Source organism: Oryctolagus cuniculus, chromosome 6 (assembly GCF_964237555.1).
Source record: "Oryctolagus cuniculus chromosome 6, mOryCun1.1, whole genome shotgun sequence".
Lineage (NCBI taxonomy): Eukaryota > Metazoa > Chordata > Mammalia > Lagomorpha > Leporidae > Oryctolagus > Oryctolagus cuniculus.
The window spans coordinates 124740144-124763192 of NC_091437.1; the positions used below are offsets into that span (position 1 = coordinate 124740144).

The 23049-nt window shown below is 38.3% G+C and overlaps 1 protein-coding gene across 21 annotated transcripts in view; it reads left to right on the forward strand.

The window, feature by feature from the left end:
* VPS13B (vacuolar protein sorting 13 homolog B) overlaps positions 1 to 23049 on the forward strand; it is a 778478-nt gene that overhangs the window by 169104 nt on the left and 586325 nt on the right. The window contains exon 18 of one of the 21 annotated variants that reach the window (XM_070075353.1): positions 19272 to 20793. The exons of the other annotated variants lie outside the window; for them this stretch is intronic. Within the exon in view, the coding sequence (XP_069931454.1) occupies positions 19272 to 19465 (194 nt within the window). The 3' untranslated portion in view covers positions 19466 to 20793. Of the gene's footprint in view, positions 1 to 19271; positions 20794 to 23049 lie in introns of those variants that run through there. 21 annotated transcript variants of the gene reach the window in all.

Consider the following 23049-nt stretch of genomic DNA (forward strand, 5'->3'; position numbering starts at 1 on the left):
GTGAATGATGGAAGACCTTTCTCTCTGCCTCCTCTTCTCTCTGTCACTCTACCTCTCAAATAAATACCTTCTTAATCTTTTATTTTTAAGATTTTTCCTCTCTAGACTCCCATAGGTTCTGGGGATTTTTCATTAATTTTAGTCATCTGAATCTGGTATGCACCACAATCTACTAGCAGACCTTTTTGCCAGATTATGCTCTGTTGATTACCCATTTTATTTTATTTTTTTTAGATTTATTTTATTTATTTGAAAGAGTTACAGAGAGAGGTAGAGACAGAGAGAAAGAGGTCTTCCATCCACTGGTTCACTCCCTAGATATCCTTAACGGCCAGAGCTGTGCCAGTCTGAAACCAGGAGCCAGGAGCTTCATCCATGCAGGCGTGCAGGTGCCCAAGACTACTTTCCAAGGCCATAGCAGAGAGCTGAATTGGAAATGGAGCAGTTGGGACATAAATACTGCAGGTGCTGACCCCTCTTATTGACACTTTTTAATGTTTGTTTAAAGTCATTGACCACAATGAATCAGTCATCAAATACTGTGAAATTTATCTGCTGAATAATTAATTTCATAATATCACTTTTTCTCCTTCATTACATCTATTACCTTAGGGAAACTCCATTTCTTTCAAACATTTTTATTTATTTATTTATTTGAGAGGCAGAATTAGAGGGAGCACAGACAGTGAGAGAGATCTTCCATCAGCTGGTTCGCTGCCCAAATGGCTGGAATGATTGGGCCTGGGCCAAGTGGAAGCCAGGAGCCAAGAGCTTCTTTAGGGTCTCCTTTGTGGTTGCAGGGGCCAAGGACTTGGGCCATCTTCTGCTGCTTTCCTGGAGCATTAGCACAGAGCTGGATGGAAATTGAAGCAGCTGGTCCTTGAACCAGTGCCCATATGGGATGCCAACGGCACTATGCCATAACTCCGGCCCCATTTCCATCATTATTTTGAGCCCTTCCATTGTCTACCATGTATCACAGTAAACTTTGGAAAATTGAGATGTGATCATATTACTATTCCATAATTGAATTTCTTGTAATTGTAGGTTAAAAATTCAAAGCTGGCCTTACACTCTATTAAACTTTTACCTTCTGAATTGAATTGTGCCTACTTTTAGTCTTGGATATTGTTTTTTTTAACCAAGTTATTTCATTTTTCTGCAATACCATTGTTTATTTTATCTGTTTATATCAAGTTGTCCTTTAGAACCCAGCTCAAATGTCAGTTCCTCAGAGGAGCCTTCTTCATGTAGAAAGTAGTTTCCCTGAGGGCAGATAGATACTTTGCCTGATTTATTCCTCTGCCTTAGCCTCAGAAACTAGTATTTACTTTGGGGAATAGCTAAGCATAGTGTTATTCTGCTTTTGAGATGAATATTCTAAATGTGTACAGTTTATAAATATCTCTAATTCCTAAGGATCACCTCTCTTGTCCTTCTGACACTATCTGTGATATAAGAGATGAGATCTGCCTCTGTCAGGGAATAAGCAAAATGAGTCTCCTATCATTAAATCATGGGAGATGATTTAAGTTACTTGTGAAAAACTGTTAAAATAGAGTCGATAAATGCATTTTTGTGTTTGTGATCTCCCCAGAGCATCCCTTCATTTGGAGATTCTCTGGAAGGACTCATGGGACTTGACATATCATTACGCTCATGATTAAAATTTATCAGAACAATGTAGTAAAGATACATTGTTGGATCGTAAGGGGAATAGACAGAGTCTGGAGAAATCCATGGACATTTTCCCTTATGCCCTCTCTGTCTCTTGTGAGGGATTGCATTTTAGTATATGCCTTTTTTCCCTAGCAATGAAAAATAATGTGTGCATTCTTTTATTCAGGGAAGCTCATTCAGTGTCCAGGTTTTTGTTTAGGGCTGATCATAGAAGCAGCCTCTGCCTAGGATGTACTAAAATTGCAGAGTCCCAGAAGGGAAGCATCTCTTTGGTCTAAACTAATTTTTTTTTTGGTACAAAAGTACAAAAGCAATACTGGCACAGTAAACCAGTTTATCAGAGAATGGATGTAAGTCAAGTTCCCAGATGCCACCCGTTGGAGCCACCTTTCTGAGTAAGCCTTTCTAATGATAGTAGCTGTATGGGTACTCCATTAAGTCTTTTTTGTGTAGTCCTTTAAATTATGTTACATAATGATAGCTGCTTTTTTCTTTATTTTGTTATCTTTTAGAGATTTTTTTTGTATACTTGAAGGGGAGAGTGGCAGAGAGAGTGAGATTGATCTGTATGCTGTTTTGCTCCCCAAATGGCCACGGTGGCTGCGGGCTGATCCAGGCCAAACCATTAGCCTGGAGCTCCATCCCAGTCTCCAACATGGGTGGCAGGGGCGTCTTCCGCTGCCTTCTCAGGTACATTAGTAGGAAGATGGATGGGAAGCGGAGTGGCTGGAACGTGAACCAGTGGTCTGATATGGGATACTGGATGGTATCTGATACGGATGCAGGAGACAGTTCAGCTTGCTGTGCCACAACACCAGCCTCATGATAACTTCTTTTAATTCTAATTTGGGAGGTATCTTTTACTGGATACATTTCTTCCCTGAACAAACTTGAAGTTCTGTTAGTGTTTGGAGTTGAGAAAGGGCCATAATATACTTTTTCTTAGGAGCATTAGCAGAGTCCTTCCCCTTTTAACTTGGCTTATCCTGGTCTCAATTTGGAAAACTTCTATCATATCTCATCCCGCCAGCCCATGAACTACATGTCTCTTGAGTTAGCTGCTCTCAAGTTGACTTTTCAAAATTTGTGGAGGAATGGAACTAAAAGTTATGTTTATTTGTGTATAAAGAAATTTTGAAACCTACACATTATATTTATAAGAATTTTTTGAAGATCTCTCATTGAGATTGTTTTCCACTTGTCTCTTTCCTTTTTCTAAGGTAACATTTTCTCATCCTGCATTATGAATGAATGAATAAAAGATTTGGGTAAGGGGAGGAAAGGGGAATGCCAGAGGAAAAGTAGGGAAAGAGATTATAAATCATATGGCATTTTTGAAAAATTTATACTTAATATTTCATAATTGCAATGGCTCATAATGTAGCCATTAATCACCTATGACTATTAGATACTTAAATGCGGGCTGCCTTGAATTGAGAAATACATATTAAAATATTTAATGGGCTCCACAACTTGCAGAATTATAACTTTTCACATTTTAGTTTTCAAACATTTTTATTTATTATTTGAGAGACAGACCTAGAGAAAGACAGACATGGAGAGATCTCCCTTTTGCTAGATCACTACCCAAATGCCCAGGCTGTGCCAGGCTGAAATCTGGAGCTAGAAGTTCAATTCAAGTCTTCTACATGGTTGCATGGAACCTAGTACATTGAGCCATTGTGTGCTGCTTCCTTGGGTGCACACTGGTGGAAAGCTGGAATGGAAAGTGGAGCCAGGACTCAACTGTAGGCACTGCAGTATCGGATGTGGGCAGCTAAGTGGTTATCTTAAATGCTGTGCCAAATGTCTACCCCTTAGATTTTAAAAGCATTAAATGATAATGTTTTAGATATGTTTGAATAAATAAGAATGTTATTTATTTCACCTATGTGTACTAATTTAATGTTACAAAATTTTACAAATATGGCTTATATGTGTTCATATTTCTATTAACACTTGCTCAGAAAGTGAGACAGTGAGGTTTGATGTTATTGTGAGATCCTGAAAGTTTAAACTTTGGCTGTTAGCAAAGAAAAGTAACTGAAAACTGGTATGCTAGTTTTTTTTTTTTTTTTTTTTAGTATTGTTGCAGAGGAAAACTGGCAGGAACTTATTTTTTATTTGATCAAAATAATTATATAGGTTTACATGACATGTTTATTAAAATATAGTAGTTTTGGTGAGTGCCGTGGCTCATTTAGCTAATCCTCCGCCTGTGGCGCCGGCACCCCAGGTTCTAGTCCCAGTTGGGGTGCCGGGTACTAGTCCTGGTTGCTCCTCTTCCAGTCTAGCTCTCTGCTGTGGCCTGGGAAGGCAGTGGAGGATGGCCCAAGTGTTTGGGTCCCTGTACCTGCATGGGAGACCAGGAGGAAGTACCCAGCTGCTGGCTTCGGATTGGTGCAGCGTAAGCCGTAGCGGCCATTAGGGCAGTGAACCAACGGAAGGAAGACCTTCTCTCTCTCTCTCTCTCTCTCTCTCTCTCTCACTCTCACTCTCACTCTCTCACTGTCTATAACTCTTTCTCTGTCTCTCTCTCACTGTCTAACTCTGCCTGGCATATTTTATATATAGTTTATGTTTAGCTACCGTGGTAACATTCACGATAGTGAGAGTAATAATTATTAATATATAGTGATTTATTTCTGTCTGGTACTATTTTACGTGGCTTATATATATTAACCAATATAATCCTTAGAATTGCCCTTTTGTTAGATACTATTCTGATTCCCTTGGTCCAGATAAGGAAACGGGAAGACAGAGGTATTAACTAATATGATCAAGGACACAGCATCTTTGAATCTTAATTTTTATTTCTGTTAATGATAGGACTTAAGAATGTAATTCAGAGGATTCAGTGAGAAAATGTGCTTTCAGATCTCTGGCCATATGACTTACTATATATGGCTTCTCATATACGAGGCAATCATGAGGTTTGATTTGAAGCAAACTGAGAATCTATAGATTTTACTTTGTACTTGTTAGCCATTTTACATGTATTTTTGTGTCTTTTATTCTTGATAATATAATAGTGTTGAATCTCAGTACAAAAGAGGTACACATGCATGAAGCGCATTAACCTCACTAACCCTCATTGTAAAAGATACATGAGTTGACCAACTCCTTTTTTATGCAAATCCCTCCAGGATAAAATAAGAGGGATTTTATATAACAATAAGAGTTTTTCCAAAAAAAAAAGAAATCTGCTTGGATTACTTTGCCCACATCTGGTTATATTCATTTGTTTACTCATTTTCTGTGGTTATATTTATACTACAGTGGTAGAGTTAAGTAATTGCAAGGGAGATATGAAGGGTCACAAAACTTAAAACGTATATTATCTGGCCCTTTGCATAAAATGTCTCCCACCTCCTGATTCATGACCATGTCAGTCTGATATTGAGACTCTAGATGACTTAACTGCAATTAAGTTAGAATCTTCTAGGTTGTCTTTGGCTGGGCTGCTTCTTGGAAGGTCTGCTAGTCTGATTTGGGATTGCATTTTGGGAAATGTAGGCTTATCTCATAATTGAGACTGGTCAGAGTGAAATAATGAGTTTCACAATAAGTTTATACCAGGGGGTGACAGACTGAAATGTACAAGGCTGAATCTGGCTTGCGGTTTGTACTTGTATGGCCTACAAGTTAAACGTTGAAATATTTTTTACTTTTTACAAAAGTTTTTAAAAAATAGAATGTGGCAGAGACCATATGTTGCTTACAGTGCCTAAAATATTTACTATCTGGCCCTTAATAGAAAAAGTTTATTGACCCTTGGTCTTTATAATTTCTCACTGCTTTTTTTTTTTTTTTCCTGATCATTGTCCTGGAAATGGCCAAAAGAAGATGAGCCCTGTGTAAGGACAGCTGCATTTATAACCATACTTTATTGAGTGTTACAAACCAAAAGAGGTTGAGAGACGTAGAGGCATAGATCTTTTTGAGTTTACTTATTAGGAGGTATTCCAGTGCTTGACAATATTGTGTGCCTAACAGGGTGCATGGAATGTCCATCAAATATCGGAGCTGTTGAGCTGTAGTTGTGTGCTCTTAATAATAAAAGGTATACTGTTGTCACTTGGTAAATGATCTTGAAAACCAAAATTATTTAACAGCTTTATTTTGATGGTCACAATGGTGTTTCTGATAAGGATGAATTGGGGTAGGTGTTAAAGTCAGCTGTAGTCAGTTTCCTGAGAGTCACTGGATAGGGATGTGATAGAATGCCCCATGCATGTGGCCTTCTTTAGCATTGACTTTTGTTGCCGCATGTCTGTCATACTTTGTAATGTCTGCATTCAGAAACATGATTTTTTACTTTTTGCCTCATATATATGTTGGTGGATATGAATTCAGGTCTGATACAGCTTGGATTCAGGCAGCAGCAGTGATAATTTCAGTGGTGTAGCCTCATTCAGCTGCATGATTTTAGTTGGTCTCATCAGAGGATGACTAACCGAGATGATTTGATTGGCTGTGATATTCTGTAATTTGTAGCTCCTAATCTTTAGATCTGCCACTATGTAGTTTTTCAAGTGGCAGAATAAATAGGCTACTGGCAACAACCAGTCAGTGTTGTATAACAAGATTCATTGGGAGTATTGTTGGCTAGCATTAAAAGGATAGCCTTGAATTCTGCCCACTACTTTATATGCTCAGTTAGCTGGAGCAGAGATGAACTGCACAATAGCATAGTGGACACCATTTAATTTCAGTTTAGTCGTCAAATAATTGGTGAAGTAGACCCTGATTTTTTGGGGAAACTTTCATGTATCAAGTGGTCTATGAAACCTGCAGTTTTGCTTCATGTGGTGTAGTAGGGGTTAATATTTCTCTCTCAAGAGCTATGTTTATCTTAGTCTATTTTGTGCTGCTGAAATAATACCATCAACTGGGTAATTTATAATGAACAGAATTGCATTGACTCACAGTTTTGGAGTCATTTTATGTGTTAGAATGTAAACCTTTGTTGATATCCAGGATCACTGTTTCCTTTGCTCTTCACTCCAAATCATAATTCTTTCAAATACTGAGACTCACTTCTCTGTGTGTTTTTTTTTTTTTTTTTTTTTTTTTTTGACAGGCAGAGTGGACAGTGTGAGAGAGAGACAGAGAGAAAGGTCTTCCTTTGCCATTGGTTCACCCTCCAATGGCCGCCGCGGCTGGCGCGCTGCGGCCGGCGCACCGCGCTGATCCGATGGCAGGAGCCAGGAGCCAGGTGCTTTTCCTGGTCTCCCATGGGGTGCAGGGCCCAAGCACCTGGGCCATCCTCCACTGCACTCCCTGGCCACAGCAGAGAGCTGGCCTGGAAGAGGGGCAACCGGGACAGAATCCGGCGCCCCGACCGGGACTAGAACCCGGTGTGCCGGCGCCGCTAGGCGGAGGATTAGCCTAGTGAGCCGCGGCGCCGGCCTGAGACTCACTTCTTAGGTGATTGAGATTTGTTATCATTGGGGCAGTTCAGAAGAATGAGCTGTAGGCCTTGAATGCAGTTGTGAGAGAAGCATTTCCAAAATGTTTTTATCAATGAAACACTGGTTAGTTTATGAGTACTATTATATAGACTAAAACATTTTTCTATCTGTTAATTCACTGTACAGCATAGTCACTACCTGATGATTTAAATGATAACCCCGTGTAACCTTTTCTCTACTGTATGCTCATTGTTGCCATTTATTACTGGTGGGATTATATGCAAGTTAATTAGATTCTTGAAATTTACATTTTTTTTAAATACTAAAGTAGGGGTAATAATACATTTTGATTGTTATAAATTACATATATCACAGTGCCTGGCTTAATTATTGGTAACTATTTACTTATATGGCATTGGTCGAGTCTCAGGTTAAAGATAATGTTATTTCTAATCTGCAAAGAAAGGAATTGAAACTAAAAGAAATTTAGTTTGATGAAAAGAAGAACCAGGTGGGCCTTGTGGCACAGCACTTTAAGCCACTGCCTGCAATGCCAGCATCCTCTGTTGGAGCACTGGTGAGTGCCCAGCTGCTCCATTAGCTTTCTGCTAATGCACCTGAGAAAGCAGCAGACTATGGCTCAAGTGCTTGGGCCTCTGCAACCATGTAGGAGAACTGGGCGAAATTCTAGGCTCCTGGCTTCTGCCTGCCAGCCAAGGGGCTGGGCATTGTGGCCATTTGGGGAGTATACTAGCAGATGGAAGTTCTTTATGACTCTCCATCTCTCTGTCATCTGCCTTCCAAATAGGTAAAAATAAGTTATTTTTTTAAAAGGAAGAACGAATAGGAATTAAAAAAAATCGAATGGATTTAGTCACTTATTTTATGGCTTATATTATTTATTTTCTAGTATCCTTTCTCCACAGAAGGCATTTTGTATTTTTCATGTAATATCTAGCAATATACTTGTCATAGGCATAGGCTATCATCTAGTTAGCTAAATGTCTCCATTTCCTGTGAATGGACTGTATGGGTATTTTGTTTCCACATACCTTGATTTTTTTTGTGAGGTGAATAGTTTTGAATGTGTAATATAAAAGATGGTCTTTATGTATTGATCAGGTGTTCATTATTAGTATGTGTATACCAGTGTTGGTATTGGAGATGTATGTAGGGCATTTTTTTAATTTTAAAAATTATTTTACTGTACATTTTGAAAAAATATATCCTTCATGTTATACCCATGATTTCAGATGTTGCTTAAGATGAAAGTACAGTAAAAGTATGATCATAAATTTATTTTCAATAAAATTAAAGTATGATAATAAAATAAATTTATTTTCAATAAAAAGTAAAAAAATATGAATTTAAAGAAAAATATTAGTAGTATAATTAGTTTCTTTCAGAATATTTATTTGGGCCAGCATTGTGGTGCAGTGGGTTAAGCTACCTGCATTGCTGGCATCCCATATGGTGCCAGTTCAAGTCGCAGCTGCTCCACTTCCGATCCTGCTTTCTGCTAATGCACCTGGGAAAGCAGGGAAAGGTGGACCAAATGCTTAGAGTCCTTGCCATCCACATGGGAGACATAGATGAAGCTCATATTTCCTGTTTAGCCCTGGCCCAGCCCTGGCTGTTGCAGCCATTTACTTAGTGAAGTTGCTAATGGAAGGTGACTCTCCCTTTCTCTGTAACTCTGCCTTTCAAATAAAAAATAAACAAATCTGTAAAGAGAGACAGATAGGCAGACAAACAGACATATAGATCTTCCATGTACTGGTTCACAACAGCCAGGGCTAGACTAGGACAAAGCCAGGAGCCTAGAATTCCATCCAGGTCTTCTATGTGGATGACAGGAACCCAAGCACTTAAACTACCATCTGCTGCCACCAGTATGCATTAATAGGAAGCAGGTTTGGAAGCTGGTAACTGGCAATCTGATATGTTTTGAGTGGCAAGAGTGGCAAAACCTGCTGTGCCATAGCACCCACCCTAATAGTATTAATTACTTTTTAAAGATTTATTTATTTATTTGACAAGTAGAGTGACGGAGGGAGAATGGAGGAGGAGAGAGGGGAAAAGAGAGAGAGCATGGCAAGTAAGTTTAGTCTTCCATCCGTTGGTTCACTTCCCAAGTGGCTTGCAACAGTTTGGGCTGGACCTGGCACACCATCTGAGTCTCCCACATGGATGGCAGGGGCCCACGTACCTGGCCATCCTCTGCTGATTTCCTAGGTGAATTAGCTGGAAGTTGGATGGGAAGCAAAGTAGCCAGGATTCAACCTAGCACTCAGATATCTGAAGCCTGTGTTGCAAGTGGCTTAACCTTCTGTGCCATAACAGCGGCCCCTGATTATTGAGTGTGTATTATGTGATGACATTTTTCTAAGTTTTAGCATACACTGAGTTATTTAGTCCTCACAACAGTTTTCAGGAGAAAGTACTGTTGTTATTCTCATTATGCAAATAAGAAACTGAGAAATTGGAGTGCAGAGGGATGAACAGTCTTGTCCCTTGTTGTGAATCTGCTAAGTGGAAGAGTTAGAATAGTCCATGTACTGTGATAGTGCCCAACCTCTTAGCTGCTCTGCAGTATTTCTTATTTGCTTTATGTGAATCATAGTGCAAGGACACAGGGATGCTGTAGTTGTATTAAAGTTCTGCAAATACATATACATAGTTGTAAAAATGGTTCTAGGCAATATTTTAAATCTACGATGAACATGTATGCATGTGTGGAATAGAATAGAAGTATACTCCTAGTGGACAGAAGAGTCTCTGTTTCTCTCTCTCTCTCTCTCTCTCTCTCTGCCTTTTAAAAAATTTAGAATCTACCAAAGTTATTCTAAGTATTAAAAGACATATTATTTAATTATATCATTGATAGAATGAAATGCTTTATTTTTTAAAAACATCACAGTGCAGTGAAGTATAGTGACAGTTTTCTCACCCCTTCTGCACTTGCTTCTGTGAAAAGGAAATAGTCATAGTTTATAAGTAGTGAAAGTTAGTTTTTAGGTCATTCACAACTGTGTTCCAAACTGTTTGATATTTTAGTTTAAGGATTTCACTTCCTAACAAGTCATGTGACATCAGCAGCGAGGTGCAGTGAGTGCTCTCTCAGGAATACTCTTAATAGAAAGGAAGACTTTGGGTCTGTGAGGTTGTGTGGGCTTGCATGTGATTTTTATTTGATATATGAGCTGTGACATAACTATTGCATGACTGAGATGTACTTGTAAGTGCTGTACTATGCAGATGGGTTTTTTTCTGAAACAAAGCCAGAAATAAAATCTTGAATGTGTTCATTTAGTGGGAAAAGAATACTTCATAGAAACATATGGAAACATTTCTAAGCTTTTTTCATTAAATGAACCTTTTACTTTCTAAGCATTTTTATGATTGTTCATGTTAATATGTCATTTACCTCATATTTTCCAAGTTTAATGAGACATGGGAAATCTTAGAGTACTGAGATGTTTGGAAATAACCAGATCACTTTTAGAATGCACGTTTTAGAACTACATGACATGATTATTAAAAAAAAATTGGGATTAAATCACTGGTATATTTTTCCTTAAGTTGTTAGTCATTAAGGCTGTCCTTAGCTAATTATTTATTTTAATATTGTGGATTTTGGTGAGGAGATGTATAGAGTGATTATTTTCTTTTTACTGATTTTTAAATTATAAAAGCATAGGAAAACATTAATGGAAAAAATAGAAGTATAATACAACTGTTTTTCGTTTTCCATACCCTTCTAACCCATGTCCTTATGTATAAAATTTTACATGGTTTTAATTTATTATATATATATCATTTTATGTTATGCTTTTCTTTTCATAACATTATGTTTTAAAATTTCTGTTTGGCTACATACCACTCTTATTTTGAAAAGTATACAGAGGATAAGTATTTTAGATTCTAAATTCTCAAGTTCTCCTTATTTCTTCCTCTTGTTACAGAGAAATGACTAGAATGATATTACATGTTGCCTCTCCAATTAGCTTTGAAGCTGAGTCCAGTGTACATTTTGTAATTTTAATTTACTTGATTCCATACTTGACATATGTCAATCTGTCCTCTTAATTTGTGGGCTCTTCCCACTTGTCTTTTATCCTTGATCTTGAAGGAAGTAGTTTGTATAAATGATTCTTCCAAGTTGGCTTCAGCTACCACCTATATACGTTAATTGTATCATTTAATTCTCTAGCTCAGAACAACTTCTTGACCATGACAAATTCATGCGCACATACCGGTGTATCTATAACTCACCATGCTAGTGTTAAATGTTACTGTTGTGTAATTGTGGTTGACGGTATCATCACTGTCTTGTGTGGAATAAGACCTAGGAATTATCTCTGCCTTTCTCTCTAGGTAGTAATGTTCTGCTATTTCTTCCTCCTGTATCTTCTTCTGGGCCCCATGCTATTACTCTGTTTCCATGCCTTTGTTTCTGCCTGGGACTGTGTTTCTTCTTGAGTGATCTCTGAGTCCTTTCTTGCCTTTTTTTTCCCCCCAATCCATTCTCTCCATTGAAGCCTCAGTGATCTTTTATAATCTTCAATGATTTCCCATTTGTCTTCAAGATAAAACCAGAACTTCTTTCCATGTTAGCACATGATCATTTTATGTCCTCTCATCTTCCTCAAGCCCCTTTTTCTTATTTTTAACTACCAAGATACTAGGGTGCTCCAAACAAACCCAGTCTCTCATATGTCCTAGCTTTTGCACGTGCTGTTAAATCTGCCTGGAATACATTCCTACCCTCATACCATTCTTTTCCTTGAATACTAAACTTGTTTTCCTTTAAGAAATAGCTGAATTTTCATATTCTTCAACTTTATATGGATGTATTTTTATGCTGTCAGTGTATGCTATCTAATATGATGTGTCATTTATACAGTGTGTGCCTTAAAATAGTTTTCACTGAGTTTTTAGTACTATTCCAATGATTTGATTTTTGGGGATAATTTACTGACACCTGGATTTAGTTTATAATTGTTTATTTGATAAATTATTTTCTGACTTTATGCATGCTAGCAGTTTTAAAAGTTAACTTTCCTGCAGAAATTCCTAAGATTAGAAATATCTCAGAGGTTAGGAATACTTTTTATGACTCTTAATTATTATCTTTTGGGTAATGCTAATTCTCCTTATCAATTTTTCACCAAATACATAAATATAGAAATATGGTAATTTTTGAAAATCAAAACTGTACTGATCACATTTTTTTCTGTTTAAAAAATGTTTTATTCTGGCCGGCGCTGCGGCTCACTAGGCTAATCCTCTGCCTATGGCGCCAGCACCCCAGGTTCTAGTCCTGGTCGGGGTGCCGGTTCTGTCTCGGTTGTTCCTCTTTCAGTCCAGCACTCTGCTGTGGCCCGGGAGTACAGTGGAGGATGGCCCAGGTCCTTGGGCCCTGCACCTGCATGGGAGACCAGGAGGAAGCGCCTGGCTCTTGGTTTCGGATCGGTGCAGTGCGCCAGCCGTAGTGGCCGTTGGGGGGTGAACCAACGGAAGGAAGACCTTCCTCTCTGTCTCTCTCTCTCACTGTCTAACTTTGCCTGTCAAAAAAAGTTTTATTCTTAAAAAAAAATTACCTTTATCTAATATTTATTAATGTTTACATTAGTAAACATATGTGGACACTGTTGTATACTAGTCTCTATACAAGTTACTGGGTACACATAGAGTAAAACTCTTGCCCTCCCTGATTCTTGTCTTAGTTAATATTAAAAAAACACAAATTCCTCAAGAGCTTTGAATAGTTCTATCCATAATATAATTTACTTACTGGAACTGCCTGTTAAATATGAGTATAAATTAATGTTGGTTTTAACCTATTAATACCATAAATTTAAAAGGTTTATTATTTATATTTGAGAGTAGCTTAATTACTTTAAAAATTGCATTTTTCCATGTTAACATTGTAGTTTTGCTATTACTCTTTAGAGGAAAGTTTGAATTGGGGCTAGTTTTAATAATGAATAAAAATGAGGTATTTTTTGTTGAAAAATATAATTAATAGATTGCTGAGTAAAGCTCAATTTAGCAAGTTGAACTATTAATATTTATAATATAGTTGATATTTGAACTGTTATGGTATGGCTCATATTTTACTATTAAAATATAAGTTATAGTTTGTACATGGTATCTACACAAGAAGTCTTTGTACTATTGGCGGTACTGTTACACAGTTCCTTACTACACTAAGTAAATATATTACCTCAATCCTTAATCAGCCTTCCATTGCCACTGATGACCCAATGCTTAAGTTGTAACACTATGCTGCTCACCCAGACTCAGGGGGCTTATTTTATTATATTTTTTGATGCATTGCTGTAGGCAATTTTGAGGGTGTGGAACCTAGCCGTTTTCTCCATTGGACTCATTTCCACTTTTATTTCCTATGGGAGGCTTAACCCTCCTTTAAAATACTTGGATTTTTAAATTGTTCACCTATTCTATGATTACGGGGTGGAGGAGTAAAGCTATTTACCCCATTTTAACTTGGTGAATGAAAACAAGTAATATGACTTAACTGTTGGTGTTAAACAATACTAAAAATTAAAATTTTATAAATGCCTTTCTGGTAGATTTTTGTGTGTGTGTGCTTTTCATGGACTAGTTTTATTTTATGCTCATGTACTAGGAACATTTGGCCAAATTTTTTTCCTAGGAGGGTGTAATTGAGAACTGACAGGTTATATGAAGTTGAAAAGAAATTTAATGAGTTGTAAATCTAGTACTTTACTTTTCCTTGGTAACTAATATGTTATTTGTAAGGAAGTAGCCCAAAATGAATAGGCCTCTAAATTGACCAATAGCTTTTAATTTTAGCATTAATAAATATGTCTTGAAAATGAATTTTATTTGCTAGGAAAAATAGTTATTTTTAGAACATGTGAATGTTTGGGACTGAAATGGTGGCCGAAGTTATTCAACCTCACAATTATATATAAACTATGCAAAGAGCATATGCTTCTAGTTTTCAAAAAATTCAATGTGATTTTACTTCATTGCCTCTCACCATCAAGAATTTTATAGGGATGGTTATTATGAGTCAGCAGTTAAGTCGGTGGTTAAGACGCTTGCATTCTACATCGCAGTGCCAGGTTCAAGTTTTGCCTTTGCTTCCCATCTAGCTTCCTACTAATGAGCCCTTTGGGAGGCAGAGGATAATGACCTGACTTCCTGCCACCCACTTGGGAGAGCTGGATGGAGTTCTGGACTCCTGACTTTGGCCTGCCTCAGTACTGGCTGTTGAAGGCATTTTGGAGAGTAGATGGATTTCTCTCTCTCTCTCTCTCTCTCTCTCTCTCTCTCTTGCTCTGCCTTTCAAATAAATGAAAATAAATAAATTATTTAAAAATTATAGAGTGTCTTACTTGTACCAGGAATGTTATAAAGCCCTGGGGTTATTAACGTGAGGCAGGCATAGCATGAAGGGGCTATATTTTTAATATGGAAATAAACAGCATATAATTGTAATAGTGTGGTAAGTACTATTAGTTGTTCAAAAGGAAAGCACAAAAGAGCAGATGATTGTATTTAAATGCTTAATAGATGAGTTGACCTTTTGTCTTTTGTTAGGAGAGAGAGAGAGAGAGAGAGAGAGTGTGTGTGTGTGTGTGTGTATAAATGTTAGTGGGGGGGGAGAACATGGTGGTAGCTCTTTGGTCATATGTTTGATATATGTGAATCATCTTTGAACTATTAAAACTGACCATTTTATTTGTAGGTTCAAGGAGTGATTTTTTTTTTAAAAATGTTATTTATTTAATTATTTGAGAGACCAAGAGCTCCCATTCTCTGGTTGACTCCTCAAATGTCTGTAATGACTGGAGCTGGGCTATCCCAAAGCCAGGAACTTGGAACTCAAGCCAGGTGTTCAGTGTGGGTGGCAGTAACCCAACCATTTGAGCCATAACCTGCTGCCTCACAGAGTATACCTTAGCAGGAAGCTGAAATTGAGAGCAAAGCCAGGACTTACACTGAGCCATTCTGATATAGGATGTGGGCATTCCAACCAGAGTCTTAAACTCTAGGACAGGTGGCAGCCCATTTGGAAATAACGGAAACAGAAATAATGCTAGTTGTGTTCTCCAGGTAGTGGGCATAAGATGGAGTTAGGTCTGCAAACTGTTTACTGGGGTGTAGCATTTGTGAAAAGAAAAGGGTAGGAACCAGATTGGACAGGAAGAGTCATCACATTGTAAAGTGGATTTGACAAAGTAAGAGCTTATCTCAACAGAGACCATTGGAACACCGGCTATGAATATACCTATACTGGGTAGAGATGGCAGGACCCTTCTGCCACCATTGTTGAGTCATTGGGTATTGGCTACTCAAGAGGAAAACTGGGACAAATTCTAAGCAAGCTGCCAGCTAATCATGGTGCCGGCAGCTTGATAGTGTGTTCTTTGTTAAAAGGTAATCTAAGGACCATATCTGTGGATCTGCCATAGAGACCAGGGAGGGGATGGAACTTGGGATGGTGCTAATCATCCTTTATTCAGTAATTTCATTATTTCCTGTGGTGTAGGGTTAGTGCTGGGATGGATGATGTGAACAAAATAGTTATCTCCCTCTTTTGTAAGACAAAGGTAGGGAGAAAGAATGTTTTAAACCAAAGGAAAATCATGTAGAAAAGTACATGTTATAGGCAAGAGGTTGGCATAAAGGAGCAACAGAATGCCACTTTGGAGAGTTCTGAAAAAATAATAATGAAAAAGAATAAAGGAAATGAGGTCAGTATTTGAAAGTAGCCATGTTCTAGAGCCTTGAAAGCGACATTAAAGACTTTGGATTTTATTCTAACTGCACTGGGAAGTTAGTGAAGTATTTTAAGCGAATGGATGATCCAGTTTGACTTATGGTTTAGAAAGTTTAATCCTGCTTACCAGTTTCCACATTTAATAATTACAATGCAAATATATCTTGACTTCTGACTTACTGTGACTTACACTGTATGTAGTAGTCACTTGGAGAATTATATTACTGGCAGCTGCAGAATACACGTGTGTGTATGCATACATACATATTAATTCTATTAAAGTTTACCTCTTGCTTATATTTCTATAGTAACTAGTTAGTCATTTCTTTTGCTTTTCAGTGACTATTTGTTACCCAGTTACAAGAACCATATTTTAATTTTTTGTTGAGTATATGGAAGTTGAATATTTTGTATTTTTGTTTTTGCCTATTCTTAGGTCTGAAAAAAACAAGTAAACACCTGTGTAGGAAATTTATTTAGGTATTTTAAACTCACGTGAATGTGTTGAGAGTCTTTAAAATTTAACTAGTCCCTCAATGGATCCATATAGTTCTCTGGTGTACTACAGGACACAATTTAAAGATCTCAGGTTTCTTGCCTGTAGTAGGGACCCACACAGTGCTGGCTTCCAGAGCTGCTTTCATTTTTCTTTTGCCCTCCTCCCATTTTTGGAAATTCAAATTTTGGACTGTATCCCCGTCAAGATATTGACTTGCCTAAATGAGAACATTAGTTATATTGACTTTTATTTAGAACTTAACATTGTTAACTGAGAATTAGATTCCAGTTCTCAGAAGTATCTTCTCTGTACCTGAGTTTGAACCTTGACTACATCATTTGTTAACCATGTGACTTAGGAAGTCTCATTAGCTTTTTAAGTTTCCATTTCTTCTTCTGTAGAATGGGATACATTGACAATATCTGCCTTATAGGTCCATAGTGAGAAATATACAAAATAATACAGAATATCTGGCATGTTTTGACTGTTCTATAAATGGAAATTATTGCTGTGGTTATTGTAACTTTTTAATATTTTATTAGGGATATATGGAAGTATAGATTCACTTTGGGTCTTCACCTATAATTTATTTTTTGACTTAACCTCTATGTATGGCCTTTGGAAGGTTTGATAAGAGAGTAGTCATTTCAGTATCATTTCTAGCATTCTTGAATTTGTATGTGAAAATGATTTGCATCATATATAGTAATCCAACAATATCACATTTGTAAATAATGTATATAGCTTGGATTTAATATTAATATTTCAATTTTAATTTTTAGAGACTAGTAAATGTAACATGAGAATGAATATTTCCTCCTAGTTCTCTTTCTTTAAAAATATATTTTATTTTATTTGAGAGACAGAGTCACAGATAGAGGGAGAGACAGAGAGAGGTCTTCCATCCGCTGGTTTACTTCCCAAATGGCCGCAACAGCTATAGCTGGGCCAATTTGAAGCCAGGAGCTTCTTCCAGGTTTCCCATGTGGGTACAGGGGCCCAAGCACTTGGACTGTCTCCCACTGCTTTCCCAAGCCATTAGCAGAGAGGTGGATTGGAAGATGAGCAGCCAGGACACGAACTGGCACCCATGTAGGATGCTGGCTCCACAGTGATGGCTTAACCTACTGTGGCACAGTGTCAGCCCTTGCTTGTAGGTTTTTTTTTTCTTTTTTTAAGATTTATTCATCTATCTGAAAGTCAGGGTCACACAGAGAGAAGAGAGGTAGAGAGAGAGAAGTCTTCCATCTGCTGGCTCATTCCCCAATTGGCTGCAATGGCTAGAGCTGCACTGATCTGAAGCCAGGAGCCAGGATCCTTGGGTCCCCCATGTGGGCACAGGGGCCTGAAGACTCCGGCCATCCTCCACTGCTTTCCCAGGCCACAGCAGAGAGCTGGATCGGAAGTCGAGCAGTTGGGACCTGAACACTTGCCCACATGGGATGCTGGCACCCCAGGCCTGGGCGTCAACCCACTGTGCCACAGAACCAGCCCTGACCTCATAGGTTTTATGTATCAGTGTTCTTTCAGTGAGAATATAAATAGTAAGAGTGAAATATTATAATTGTCAGTGATTGGGGGAGCTGTTAATTTCAGGTACAAAAGTAATTATTTTATAAGTTCAATAATTAGGTTAATAGATTGACTGTTAGTATTAACGATGTAACATCATTTAGATAACTTTCTGAAGATCTTTATAATAATTTTTCTAAGTTAAAATTCTCACTTAAAAGTAAGCTATTGATAGAGGTTGTTTTATATCATTTTATGTAATTTATAGAAGTGTTTAATGTACTAGTGTCAATACAGTTTTAAAATGAGTATCATTTTCTAATTACATGATTTGATTTTAGCAACAAGCCTCCAAAGGTAAATTCATATTGGGGAAGGCTTTACATCTTGTAAGACTGAATTAAATGGAGAAATAATAATGTTTTTGGAGTGATAACTCCAAATGGTTAATAATATTCAAGAAAATAATTGAAATACAATAATGAAAAAATATAAATATGAAAAGAAGGAAGTGCTGAAGAGAATGAAATATCTAGTTCATATCCTATTTTCTCCATCTTAAAACAACAGACTTTTTTTTTTTTTTTTTTTTTTGACAGGCAGAGTGGACAGTGAGAGAGAGAGAGACAGAGAGAAAGGTCTTCCTTTTGCCGTTGGTTCACCCTCCAATGGCCACCACGGCTGGCACGCTGCGGTCGGCGCACTGCGCTGATCTGAAGGCAGGAGCCAGGTGCTTCTCCTGGTCTCCCATGGGGTGCAGGGCCCAAGACTTGGGCCATCCTCTACTGCCTTCCCTGGCCACAGCAGAGAGCTGGCCTGGAAGAGGGGCAACCGGGACAGAATCCGGAGCCCCGACCGGGACTAGAACCTGGTGTGCCGGCGCCACTAGGTGGAGGATTAGCCTATTGAGCCGCGGCGCTGGCCAAAACAACAGACTTTTATAATAATACTTTACAGCTATTGCTATATAACTTTTTAATTAATTATTATTCTAGAGGAAGAAAAACTCAGTTTATTAGAAACATCAGCATCATCAATGACAGAAATTCTTACACTGATTTTTAATTAGTGAATGATTATTATAGAGGAAGAAACACTTAATTTGCTAGAAGCATTAGCATCATCAGTGCTAGTCAAAAACATCTTGCTCCTCTGTCTATTTCAGTTCAAACTGAGCTCCTACTTTAGTACTAGAAATTTAACAAACTAGAGTCTATAGAAATAATAAAGCAGTTGACAGCAGGTGAGAAATTGTGTACTGTATTGTCATATTAAAAATCACTTTTGGAGCAAGCACTGTGGCACAGTGGGTTAAAGCCCCACCCTGTAGCGCCGGCATCCCATATGAATGCCCTTACGAGTCTCAGCTGCTCCTCTTCTGATCCAGCTCTCTGCTATTGCCTGGGAAAGCAGTGGAAGATGGCCCGAGTTCTTGGACCCCTGTACCAGCGTGGGAGACCTGAAAGAAGCTCCTGGCTCCTGGCTTCGGATCAGCTCAGTTCTGACCTTTGCGGTCATTTGGGGAGTGAACCAACAGAATGGAAGACCTCTCTCTTTCTGGCTCTACCTCTCTGTCTGTAACTCTGTCTTTGCAATAAATAAAATAAATTTTTTTTTTTTTAAATTAGCTCTAGGGAGTGGTGTTTGACACAGTGGTTAGAAGCTAGTTGGTGGTCCACCTGAATCTCATGCTGGAGTGCCTGGGCTCAAGTCTGGGCTGCACTCCCGATTCTGGCTTCTTGCTCATGTTCCCCCTAGGGGGCAGCAGGTGATGGTATAAGTAGTTGGATCCCTGCTGCCCACGTGGGAGACCTATATTCCGCCCGTATGGTCCCTGACAATTATAGGCATTTGGAAAGTGAACCAAGGGGTGGGAGATATCTCTGCCTTTGAAAAATTATCTCTTCATATATTTAATAGAAATATTAATGTATTTATGTAGACTATATTAATATATCTAATATATAACATCAACATAGCATTAATATACATTATTAATGTAATCAATATATAACACACCTAATAGAAATATTAATATACTTAATAGAAATTTATAATGCAAATTACTTTTTTGTTAAATGCTGTAGTTACTCTTTATATTTCAGAAGTGCATTCCCTAATGATATTTATCTTTTGCTAAAACTTAGTGTTACATATTTTAATAATGTGAAAGCAGTAAAATTTATACCTTTTTTCTTATGTACATACAAAATTTATTATTTCATCCAAATTATATATAGTGTTGGATAAGTTTAGTATTTTCAGCCTAAATATTTTGAGGCTAGTTTGAATTTTAATTAGCAATTAAAGACTGAATATTATATATAGAATTCGAAGAAGTCCTTTATTTGAATATGTACCATCAGAACCATTGCCAAAGACCTTTATTTTTAAATAGATAATGCATTACATTAAATTCACATTTAAAAAAAGGCTGAAGTACGTTGCAATATCATTTATATACAAAGAAAGACTGCCATAAAACATATTATCTGTTTGCTCTAAGATCAATGCATGTCATATATATTCTCAGTTCTTTCATAAAATAAGATAGTTATTAAAGCTACATACTGGGGCTGGCAGCTGTGGTGTAGTAGGTAAAGCCATCGCCTGCAATGCCGGCATCCCTCATGGGCACTGGTTCAAGACCTGGCTGGTCCACTTCGGATCCAACTTTCTGCTATGGCCTGGGAAAGCAGTAGAAGATGGCCCAAGTGCTTGGGTCCCTGCACTCATGTGGTAGACCTGAAAAAAGCTCCTGGTTCTTGGCTTTGGATCGGTGCAGCTCTGGCCGTTGCGGCTATTTGCAGAGTGAACCAGCGGATGGGAGACTTCTCTCTCCCTGCCCCTGTCTCTGCCTCTCTCTCTATAACTCTGCCTTTCAAATAAATAAATCTAAAAAAAAAAAAAAAAAAAAAAAAAAAAGACTACTTACTGTGAAACAGAGAGTGATAAGTAAAGCACAGTATTGTGCCTTTTTTTTTTTTTTTTTTTAAACAGGCAGAGTGGACAGTGAGAGAGAGACAGACAGAAAGGTCTTCCTTTGCCTTTGATTCACCCTCCAATGGCCACCGAGGCTGGCGCGCTGCGGCCGGCGTACCGCGCTGATCTGAAGGCAGGAGCCAGGTGCTTCTCCTGGTCTCCCCTGGGGTGCAGGGCCCAAGCACTTGGGCCATCCTCCACTGCACTCCCGGGACATAGCAGAGAGCTGGCCTGGAAGAGGGGCAACCGGGACAGAATCTGGCGCCCCGACCGGGACTAGAACCCCGTGTGCCAGCACCGCGGGGCGGAGGGGAAGTGTAGTTCTTAAAGCTTAAAAGGTGTGTAGTATACAAGTAATACTGTACATATTTTAATGCAAGAACTGACTTAATTAACTGTGGTCTAATACGTTCATCTCACTCATGGTAAGCCACAAGTTACTGGTTGATGCTTCCAAGCACTACTATTTTTCATCCACTTTCATTGACCAGATCTGTCATAGAGGCATTATCTGAAGTTTGGAAAATAGTTTTATGGATTTTGCTTTAATGATAGGTCTCCATATTGTTATTTTGTTGATGTCAATTCAGTGGATTATCTAAAATCTTTTCCTAATGACTTTTGAGATGAAACTGTAATGGTTTTACCATGTAGTCATTTAATGTTTGCTGAAGCAGAGAGCAGATGAATTAAAAGTATTTATTTCTATCTATAGTTACCAATGGTCATTATGTCTTACTACACTTATCCTATAAAATAGCTTTTACTTTTTAAAATAAAAATTGAGAATGGAGAAAACAATTCATAGATGTTGTGTACAGCATTCTGGGATTTCTTACCATTTATTGAAGCTGTGTCAGCTGTCTTAGACACAGAGTAATTTCAAAAAATTCTAGCTCTTTAACCACATTTTAACTTTTGAAGTAAATGAGATATCTGATAATATTTTTCTTCCCCAGATGTTTGGTGTTTGTTTTTAGAGACACTTTTTGGATTACTTGGTAAAAACTTCAAAAATCACTATGAAAATAGAAGATTATAACTCTACATTCCATGGTCAATCTTTCAATATGTTACCCATGTAAGGGTAACAGTAGAGGCATTTTGTGAAAATGATGGGGCAAGTGACCAGGACGGTATAAAGCAGAGGCAAGGAAAACATTTTAGTAAGAAGAAATAGACTCTGAAAATGTGTTGTTACTGAGAAATGAGAAGTGAGTAAATATTGAATATAAAATCTTGACTAAATGGAAAAAAGTAATGAATATTTTTGGACAATATGATTTATTATAGGGATATAGAATTAATTTAGGGACTATTTCTGATGCCTGACTAAAATATGCAGGTTGGGATAACTTTTTTTTTTTTTAATCTTGGGATTGGCCAAATTCCTTATAAAATTCTTAGTGGCACCCTTTTCAGCAACTTCATCTCAGCATTTTTCTAACTCCCGCCTGTCCACAGGCACCACTCCCAGTGAGCTCTGTGAGTTCCTTTAGTTCTGGTTCTTTCCTCATATTTGTGGCTTGTGCTTTTCTGTCTTTCTGTCTTTGTTTCTGTCTTTGTTTCTGTCTTTCTGTCTGTCTTTCTACAGGCAGAGTGGACAGTGAAAGAGACAGAGAGAAAGGTCTTTCTTCCGTTGGTTCACCCCCAATGGCCGCTGGGGCCAGCACACCATGCTGATCCGAAGCCAGGAGCCAGGTGCTTCTCCTGGTCTCCCATGTGGGTGCAGGGCCCAAGGACTTGGGCCATCCTCCACTGCACTCCCTGCCGCAGCAGAGAGCTGGCCTAGAAGAGGGGCAACTGGGACAGAATCTGGAACCCCGACTGGGACTAGAACCCCGTGTGCCCAGACGGAGAATTAGCCTAGTGAGCCGCGGTGCGGGCTGCTTGTGCTTTTCTCTTCCCTGGAGTATTCTATCTGTCCTCACCATTTTTTCTTGCTTCTTTCTCTTTATTTTTAAAGGTTTATTTATTTGTTTACTTAAATGGCAGAGTTAAGGAGAGAGACATCTTCTATCTGCTAGTTCACTTCCCAAATGCCTGCAATGGCTGTGGCGGGGCCAGTCCAAAGCTAAGAGCCGGAAGCCTCATCCAGGTTTCCTACGTGGGTGGCACGCAGAGACCCAGGTAATTGGGCTGTCCACCCCTGCTTTCCCAGGAGCATTAGCAGGGAGCTAGAT